A 10,088-nucleotide genomic window follows, 5' to 3' on the forward strand; every position below is an offset into this window, starting at 1 on the left:
CTAAGTGACTGCACTCTTTATTTGTGTACATTTTCTGACAGCAGGTACTTTTTGTGTATTCTCACTTTGTTACTTGAAAGTATGTAGAATATTGGGGCTCAATAAACTCAAAACATTCGTGTCAGTTAAAACAAGTGACGCTTCTTGGCATGTTAAGAGAACGGAATGAGCGCCCCCTGTACTGGGCACGGTGTAACGACTTGAAGCCAGATGTTCTAAAACAATTTTTAAAAACTTTTTTTAGAAGTTTTATTTCATAACATCTGGAAACAAACTGATCATCCTTTAACAAAAATAATATGTGACACCTGATGGTTTTGATTGTGTCTCTTGTGTTGGTAGTCTGAATGGTTTAAGGGATGTTTTCATGTGCAGTTCCGTCGCCACCTTACACAAATAGACATTCAGTGAATAAATCGATTCTCAATCAGTTTATTTGCACCAGAGACTCTTTAAATGTGTATAGATTTGAAATTTGAAATTTAGTTTTGTGACAGTATAGTAGACCAGCAAATGTTGCGAGGTAACAAAAGTATTGTAAAGGAATGCAAACGTTTTGCGAGGTAATGCAAAAGAAACAAATGTCCCCATGTCCCCTAAAGGGCTACGTATACTTATTACACTGTCCTGTGTTGGTTTTTAATTGCCAAGAGAATCAGTCTTTTTTTCATACTGCATGCTATCACACATAACAATCTTTGAGAATTTGGAAACAGTTATTTCCCAAAGTTATGGGGCAGCGCATGGAGGCGATGAATGGATATTTCAGCCACCTGAAGTAATCTGTTCCTGATTAGGGACAAATTACTTTACCAGCAAGTATTTAACTGTTTATTCCTGTCTTCATCAACAACAAATCCTGTGATTGTGGTAACATTTCCTCCTTATTTGCCAAAGTTATGAGGGGAACCAAATATTATAGCTGCCTGAAAATCTGTTCTCCATCTATAACATGGGAGCTAATTATTTTTTCACAAACTCTTTAACTGTGTTTATTCCTGTCTGAACAACAAATCATGTTATTTCCTGTCTGAAATAATCTTCCCCTGTTCAATGCTGTTTGAAGGGGGAACAGATTATCTTAGGTGGTTAATTTGGTTTCCCCCTCTTAACTTTGGCAAATAATAGCAAATGTTTTCAAACTTTCAGGATTTATTGTTGAGGAAAAAATATAGTTAAAGACTTGCTGGTTATGGAAGGGGAACAGATCATTTCAGGCAGCTGAAATATTCATCCTCCCACCCCCATCCCTTCATACCTTTGGGAAATAAAGAACACTGAACAGGTTTGAAAGGGGGCAGGGAGGAGTTAAGGGGGTGTATCTCAATATTACAATCTCATTATATTGACATATTAACTCATCTCAAAATAATGAGATAGTATCTTGCTATTTCCAGATTATCTTATCATTTCCAGTATCTTATTATTTTGAGATACTATCTCATTATATTGAGATAGTATCATTATTTTGAGGTACTATCTCAATATAATTAGATGCTATCTCATTATGAGAAAATTTATTTTATTTATTTTTTATATAAAATGGTGAAGTGGCGGAAACGGCCTTCCATACCATCCAGATGAAGTGATTGACTAAGCAAGTACTTTTTTAACGTCTGTCGTCTCAGAATCTAAAAGAAGGAAGTTTAGTGTCATAGAGATTTTAATGTCCTCAAGATGTGCTTGTAGTCTACATAGCAGATTGGATTCATCAGGGTTTATACAGCTGAGTGCCATCAGCAGGTCCCTCTGAACCAATCCAAGCACCGAATAGTTGCTTAGAACAAATCAGTGCAAGGAAGTGCCATAGCGTTCTTCAGCTGAACAAAAACAAAACTCAAGTTATTATCTTTGGACCTAAAGAGGAATGTTACTGGGTCAAAAAAGACCCACTTATCAGGAGGTTAAGAGGATCCTCCTCACCCAAAGTTCAAAATTGATCAAGCAGATGGCTTAGAGCCAGTTTATAAATGTGATTCATGTGTTCTCTTACTTCTGGAAAAAGTACTTTCTCTCTTTATAAAACTTATCAAAAATACTTTTATTAATTTAATTGTTTACAAGTATTCTCATAGGTAATAGCTCAGATTACATGTATGTATGAGTTGGAAAACAGGACAAATTCTAAACTTAAATTTATGCACATTTATTGACTTTTGATATTTACAGTAATCTTATCATACACATAACTCCTTGTGCTTCCATAGCAACTAAAACAAAAACCTGACACAGGTTGTTTGACATCATCATGTTGATGAGAACCTCTATGTGATTCTCTAAAAATCTCAGTCGAGGAGCGGCACGGACCCGGAGAGCGGGAGTTAACTGTAACCTTAATGAGGATGACCTATCTCTCCGAATGTCAAACTAAACTTGATGAAATATACAAAGCATTTGTCAGGTCTAGAGCTAGATGGTTGGAGGAAGGGGAACAGTGTTCTTCCTACTTTTTTGGTTTAGAAAAATCTAAACTTCATAATACTTTAGATGCACTTAAAGTTAATGACAAGATTGTATCAGACCATAAAACCCATGGTTCATTTTTTTCCAATTTTTACAACTATCTCTATTCCTCTAAATACTCAGATGAAAAAGCTTCTTTACTAATTGACTCTATTAAACATTGTAAAGTTTTATTTCAGGCTGATAACAAAATATTGATGAATCTTAATCAGGCTTTATTTCCCACCGACACATCACAAACAACCTAAGGCTTGTGCTGGATCTATTAAATCTTTCAGAATTAATAAATGATAACAGCTTTATTTTCTTTTTAGACTTTTATAAGGCTTTTGACTCTCTAGAGCATGGCTTTATGTATCGGGCCTTAGAAAAATTTGGTTTTGGGCAATATTTTAGAAAATCTTTTCAGACTCTCTACAAGAAAGGTAACTGCTGTATTAAACTGAAGCATGGCACCTGTCCCAGATTTCCAGTATCCAGAGGAGTGAGACAGGTTTGCCCCGTTTCCCCTTATTTATTCCTGATCGAAGCCCAACTTCTTGCAACATTTATTCTGCTGGGGGATTTCAACTGTGACACCAGTGGAGCAACGGAGAAAGAAGGAGATCATCTCTGGTTCATCAAGTCTGATCATAATGAGTTTCATTTTATCTGTGCTGTAAACTAAGAACTGTGACTCAGTTTGTGAGTTATGGTAACCTTCATCAAGTGAAAACTTCACATCTTGTCTAGTATTTGAAACATTTAAAGTGTTTCTTTTTTCTATTTCTTGTGTATTGTAAATGCTTGCTGTAATTTCTGACATATTAGTGACAGATCAGTGCAATTTGCCTCATAGCTATAAATGTTTAACTAATTGGAATGTGTTCTGTTTTTTTTTTCATAATGCAAATGATATATTTTGTTTTTCTGTGATAGTGTCTTCACGGGTCTGCCTAACAAGTCAGGCAGACAGTTGTGCTGAACCAGAACCCCGCTGCTTTTAGCTGACAGTCTGACAGAGCATGAAAACACCTTTAATGTTAATTGGAAGACACACCTTAGAATAACATATTGCTATGGTCAAATTATTTTCACTTTTTTCTAAAGGTACCATCATGTTTGTATAGAACTGTTTCATTTGTTGGTTCTTTAAAAATGATTCTGTTGAACTACATTATAAAAGCATTTCCAGTAAAGTTTTATTTAATATTATTCTTTGTCAGTTTCAAATGATTTCATTGTTGATATTTTTTGTCATTGTAAAACAAATAATTGTGTCCAAGTGATGAATATCTATATATAAACATATATACATTTTTATATATTTTATAATGTATAACAGCTTCATTCAGGTGGGATAGAGAAAGTTCTTGGGTATCTGCATAAATTTAAAATGGTGATCAAAGTGTGCTGATTCGGTCTATTTGTTGGAATGACCCCATGCTTTCTTCTTTTCTTCTATATTGAAGTCCTCCTCCTTTTCAAATTCTTTATGTAGCATGCCTACACGCCCCTCCCCTTTTCTTCATGCTGTTTGCCTCTCATTTCATTCTGCACCTCCTCCATTTTGTGTCAAATTAAACTGTTTTCATGCTCCTGCCTTTACTTTTTACTTTTGGCTTCCACATTAGCTGTTTCAACTTCATTCTTTCAAAGGAAAAGAAGTTTACTCCCATTAAACCCTCTCTTTTCTTCAGATCGTTGAACCCAAAACCCGAAATTACAAACTTCCTGCATGTCTGAGTTTGACTGCACCGTCCTCCACTTCCCCCTCTGAACTTCTCCACCCCTCTCTTCAGCTTCTGCTCTGCTCTTCCTGAGCTCACTCTGTCGTTGGCGTTCGCGTTGACTGGCCAGAGTCCGCGAGCTGAGCACCCTCTGCCTTTTTCACCCTCTGTCTACCATCTCTGCAACTCTATTCATCACCGTCCTTCCCTCTGGGTAAGTAAGCTGTGATTTTCTTTTTTTCTTTTTTCCATTTCATACACTCACAAACTCCCATGCAAATTTTGCAAGGACAGCACAGATTAAGAAAAAATAAGTGTACTCAGAGAAATTATATTATGTAACATTATCTTTCTGCTGTTGCTTGTAAAGAAATGGTTGCATTTTGAATTGTCTTATTGCTGTTTTAGTGTTTTTTCTACTCAGAGTTGAGTGATCTGCTATAGGGACGTATGATACCCTTGACCTGTACAGTTCTTTAGATTCCTCTGAAAGTCTGGATTTTATTAAAACAGGTTATCAAGCTAAGTTTTCAATACCATGATAATAACCTGGATTAGTTTTATTTATTTTCCATTTTGGATCATCACATGGTGTGAGACTACAAATCCATCTATCCATCCATTTTCTAACACCCTTGTCCCTTAGAGGGGTCAGGAGGGGTGCTGGTGTCTATCTCCAGCTAACATTTTGGGCGAGAGGTGGTGTCACCCTGGACAGGTCACCAGTCTGTTGCAGGAGACTACAAATATCCCTGTTAATTATTGACATTTAAACATTTTTCTCCCACTACTTTGCTTCCTCTTTTAGGCGAGTATATTGTCACTTCTCTTTTTCTGTTAATCTTTCAGTTCACAAGGTTCCTCTCCCCACTTCCTGATCTGATTCTGGCATCTGATTGGCCATGGCGTACCATAGCTTCCTTCTGGAACCAATTAGCTGCCATGCGTGGAACAAAGATTGGACCCGTAAGACTGCTTTAAAAACTATATATCTCATTGTTCAACTGATTAAACCCAACGGTACATCTTCCTCTCACTAAAGTCTCCTGGTGCTATCAGCCACAGCCTGTGATTGGCTCCCAGGTGGGAGAAGGTATTTCCTGTTTCCTGTAGCAGTGAGGGTGGCGCCAGAGAACTTCTGAGAGGCTTTTGTGCACCGTTAGCTAGAGGAAACCAAAGCCTTATTTGGCTATTTTGACCAGTGTTTTGCTTTCTGAGCAAAGCGGATGTAACAGACATCTGTGATCGAGTCATACTTGTGTATATTTAGTTTTACACACACCTTGCAAAAATTAACCCTGGGACTGGTTCATCTAGAGAAGAAAAATGCACACAAAGCACTCATACTCTTCTTCTGAGACAAAAACTTCTGACTCATCTGCAGACTAAAACATGTGGGGTTTGCCACAGTTTATAGGAAAAGACATTGTGTTCTCACAAGCTGCCGTGTAGGCTGCCCCCAGGAAGAGACACACTGTGTTTCTGTAGTTTTTCTGTTGTAGGCATTCAGTCAGCTGCTCATTTATTATTCCACTGCACATCCTCTCGTTCTTTATGTTTATGCATCTTGGCTAACACTTTTATCCAAAGAAACTTTCAAATGAATATTTGCATAGCAGTGTAGTTAATATCAAAGCTAACAATAAGCTACTAGTAGGACGAGCCCAGGTTCTGTCAGAGGTGACTGTGTAAAAATAGTGAAAACATAGGGAGGAATGCAGAAAGAGGAAAAAATGCAGTAAAGATCGTAGAGACGTACAGGGTAGATACTGGAATAGAAAATGATCTCTGAAGAGCTGGGTCATCAATGGGTCCTTGAAGACAAACAAGGTAGCTGTTGTAGTAGCGCTCAGCAAGTCATTTCACCATCATGGAATGACACAAGTTAACTGATATGTTATATTAGACGCAGACAGACTTCTCTTAGGTTTAACAATGTGAAACAGCATGACTGATCAATGGCGGTAACATGATCTTTAAAGATCAAGCTGGTCACTGATCAGGACAACTGGTTTCTTGGCACCTTTGATTGAGCAAGTGAAAGGGATTCATTTTTGTTGCTGATATTTTGGTATGTGATGTGCTTGCCTGGGAAGACAAGCACGTAGTTTTAGAGAGTTTTAGTTGAAGACGATGGGCTTTTATTCATGTCAATATGCCAGGGAGACAGTCCTGGGGCCATGTGGTCATCAGGTGAAAATGATTAATAAAGCTGAGTATTGTCAGTATAGTGATGGTATGAGATGCCATGTGATCAGATAAACTGAGCCAGTGAGGTGGTGTATATTGGAAAGAGAAGAGATTTAGGAGTACTCAGACAAGACCATCTAGCAACAATCGTGCCACTTTCAGTCACTTGAACCATATTTCCTCCCAATTTTGATGCTTAGTTTAAACTTCAATAAGTCATTTTCACCACATCTAGATGCAAAACTGCCATCAATTGCATACACACAATTAACCAGTTATCTAGCTGTGTTAGCACACAAGTAAACAGGTATACCTAATAAAATGGCCAGTGAGTATATGTTGTCATAGTTCATTTAAATGCTTTGTTTTGTGTTCTAGAGATTGCCCTGTGCCCCAATAACCATGAAGTCCACATCTACAAGAAAGATGGAACCAAGTGGACCAAAATCCATGAGCTGAAGGAGCACAATGGACAGGTAACAGGTGAGACCATCTGTGTTCCTCATGTACCAAACTAAATCTTTCACATACACCTCAACTCATTATCACCATCATCTTTTAAAGATGTCTTTAACATATAAACATTGAATATCTCACTAAAAATAACACTAACAAATTATTGGTGGAGAGTATTTGCATGTGTGCTGCTGTGTGGTCTGTAAAAATTCTAAATTCTACATTCTAAATTCAAATTCAAACCTGGCTGCAAGGTTCACGTACATCCTTACCATCTCAGAATGAATATATTTGTGCTGATTTACTTCTGATTAGAACTGCACACCTTATCATAAGTGCAGAATGTGAATAGTTTCTTTTCCTTCAAGGTATTGACTGGGCTCCAGACAGTAATCGCATCGTCACTTGTGGTGCTGACCGTAACGCTTACGTATGGACCCTGAAGGAGGGATCGTGGAAGCCCACTTTGGTTATCTTGAGGATCAACCGTGCCGCTCGCTGTGTGAAGTGGTCACCAAAGGAGAACAAGTTTGCCGTTGGCAGCAGTTCGAGGCTCATTTCAATCTGTTATTTTGAGCAGGAAAATGACTGGTGAGGTTGCATGGAATTAATCTCTATTCTATCTGAAAAATACAAGTCAGCATAACATAGGACTAAGTGTCTCTACATTAGGTGGGTGTGCAAGCACATCAAGAAGCCGATCCGTTCTACTATTCTGAGTCTGGACTGGCATCCTAATAACGTGCTGCTGGCTGCTGGATCCTGTGACTTCAAATGCAGGTATTGCTAGCTTTTCTCATGATTCTACAAGCCAAATGTAAAACGAGCTAAACTATATTTAAATAAAGCTAACAGGGATGTCTCAATCAGAGTTGCTTAAGTTTATTCATGCTCAGGAACTCAGACCCAATCCTTATATATAAAAAACTTTTATGGATCTTATTTTATATTATTATATATATATATATATATATATATATATATATATATATATATATATATATATATATATATATATATATATATATATATATATATATATATATATATATTCATAAAAAATTTTTTTATTCATTAGCTGTGAAGTGCACTAATATATGCTGCATCTCATCAATATTATATGATCTGCATTATTGTGACTTCATCTCACTTATTTCACCAATGACGTTCAGAAAGCTGAGCCTCTCCTAGTCACTAATTTAATGACTTGTGCTTCTGCTGCTCTTCGTGCTCACATGATGGCTGTCTGAGCACAACATAGGCACATAATATGCCATAGACACACAAGGGAGCTGCAAAAAATATTCAAATTAATGCCTGAATCTTTTAGAATAAAAAAAATCAACAATTAATTCACAGTTTATGGTACTGTAATAGTAGATATTGTTTTGTAAGGCCTTTACACACCTTCACCAGGGATGCCATGAAATGTGGAAGGCACTGTAGGAGTTGATGGGAGCAATGCAACTTGTCTTCTGCAGGGTGTTCTCAGCCTACATAAAGGAGGTGGAGGAGAAGCCTGGCCCCACTCCTTGGGGCAGCAAGATGCCATTTGGGGAGGTGCTGTTTGAGTCTGGAGGTTCTGGAGGTGCTGCTCCTTCATCAGGTGGAGGTGGCGGCTGGGTGCACAGCGTGTGCTTTTCTCATTCTGGCAACCGTTTGGCCTGGACGTCCCACGATTCCACAGTGTCAGTAGCTGAGGGAGGAAAGACGGGCACGTAAGAGATGGAGGGACAGTATACCTGGGGAGCTAGCACTTGTTTCAGTGTTAGACTTTTAACCTTCTTTCTGACTTTCATAGGGTGAGCAGCCTGAGCTCGGAAACTCTTCCTCTCCTGTGTGTTACCTTCATCACTGAGAACAGCTTAGTTGCTGCTGTGAGTATTCAACACAATACACACCTTGCACTTGTTTTAAGCACAGCTCATGATCTCAATTTAAATTGGGTTACAGCACCTCAAAAAAGTATTCATATGTCTTGAATTTTTCCGCACTTTGTCATGTTACAACCAACAGCTAAAGTCCCTCTTAGAATTTTGCTTGTATCTGGAATTCTTCATCTTCTGTTTACTTAAAACAACCAGCATGTCACAATATAATAGTATCTGCTCATGTGTCTGTTGTCTTTCAAAACTTGCATTCTTTTGTTTCTTCAGGGTCATGACTGTTACCCGATGCTGTATGTATATGATGGTGCGAATGCCAGCTTGACATTTGGTGGCAAGTTGGATGTTCCCAAGCAGGCAGCTTCGAAGGACATCAGTGCCAGGGAACGCTTTAAGAACCTGGACCGTCGAGCCTCTGAGACTCAGAGCACTGACAAGGACCTGAACACGCTCCACAAGAACAGCATCAGGTCAGAAGACCCAAGTGTTCAAATTCTGAGATAAGGGAAAACCTGGAGGGGTTTTTACAAGCCAAACGTAAAAACCCCTCCAGGCTTTTCCCTTGCTTGCAGTTCCCTTAATAAGCAAGGGAACTGCAAATAAAGTAAAACACGGAGTTCCTAATTAAATAACATTTTGCACCCTCCTTCTTCTCATTCTCAATGTCTTATTCACAAAGTGATTTGCTCTAATGAGGCTGTTTAAAAACTCTTTGATTGAAATTGCAGGTTGTGATCACATCATGTTTTAGTGTACAGACTTAGATTTTTCTAAACCTCCATTTCAGCCAAATCTCAGTGCTGGAGGGAGGAAGAAACCAGTGCACCAAATTCTGTACCACTGGCATGGATGGAGGAATGGGCATCTGGGATGTCAAGGTAACACACATTCAAGCCTCAGCCATATTGTCAGATTTAATTTCTGATTATCTGACACATTTGCATCCTCACTGATATCTTTCCAGAGCCTGGAGTCTGCTATGAAGAATTTGAAGATCGTGTGAGCTGAGCTGTACACCAACGTTCCTATAGACATGAAGGAATCTGCTTCTACATTACAAAAAGCTTTTCGGCTGTATTTTATTCAAGTATTTCTTTATACACAAAGTAAAACCATCAGTTCTGTTCCAACAATGTGTGTAGTCTCCCTGAGGCATTTTGCTGGCTCATTTGATTTGTTGCTCTATCGGAGGGGCTAACCTCAGGTCTGCAAATGGTACTCAATGAGTTCTATTTGTATTTTTAAAAGAGCTCAATGTGAGCTGAATGCTTAAAGCAGCTTTTACACGCTTTAACCACAGAGAGCTGCTTCACTGCTTATATTAAAACCTTATGCTGGACATAACATGCGTTTAATAAATGATTGCTGTAGAAGTGGGCCAAAA

General features: G+C 38.3%; 1 protein-coding gene across 1 annotated transcript; it reads left to right on the forward strand.

The window, feature by feature from the left end:
* The first annotated feature begins 3,993 nt into the window (after positions 1-3,993).
* Positions 3,994-10,088, forward strand: arpc1b (actin related protein 2/3 complex, subunit 1B). The gene is made up of 10 exons (XM_044113130.1): positions 3,994-4,386; positions 5,022-5,138; positions 6,741-6,845; positions 7,187-7,409; positions 7,491-7,598; positions 8,300-8,536; positions 8,620-8,695; positions 8,975-9,174; positions 9,492-9,582; positions 9,669-10,088. Exons 2-10 carry the CDS (start codon positions 5,075-5,077, stop codon positions 9,705-9,707), a joined length of 1,143 nt encoding a protein of 380 aa, XP_043969065.1. The 5' UTR covers positions 3,994-4,386; positions 5,022-5,074; the 3' UTR covers positions 9,708-10,088.

The sequence above is a fragment of the Gambusia affinis genome, linkage group LG04 (genome assembly GCF_019740435.1).
Source record: "Gambusia affinis linkage group LG04, SWU_Gaff_1.0, whole genome shotgun sequence".
Lineage (NCBI taxonomy): Eukaryota > Metazoa > Chordata > Actinopteri > Cyprinodontiformes > Poeciliidae > Gambusia > Gambusia affinis.

What these genes read in the sequence shown, in the direction of transcription:
- arpc1b (XM_044113130.1), top strand. Translation starts at nt 5,075, where the DNA reads ATGGCGTACCATAGCTTCCTTCTGGAACCAATTAGCTGCCATGCGTGG. An exon ending in AGAACAGCTTAGTTGCTGCT is followed by an intron (nt 8,696 to 8,974) that starts GTGAGTATTCAA and finishes TTGTTTCTTCAG; the next exon opens with GGTCATGACTGTTACCCGAT. An exon ending in TGGGCATCTGGGATGTCAAG is followed by an intron (nt 9,583 to 9,668) that starts GTAACACACATT and finishes ATATCTTTCCAG; the next exon opens with AGCCTGGAGTCTGCTATGAA.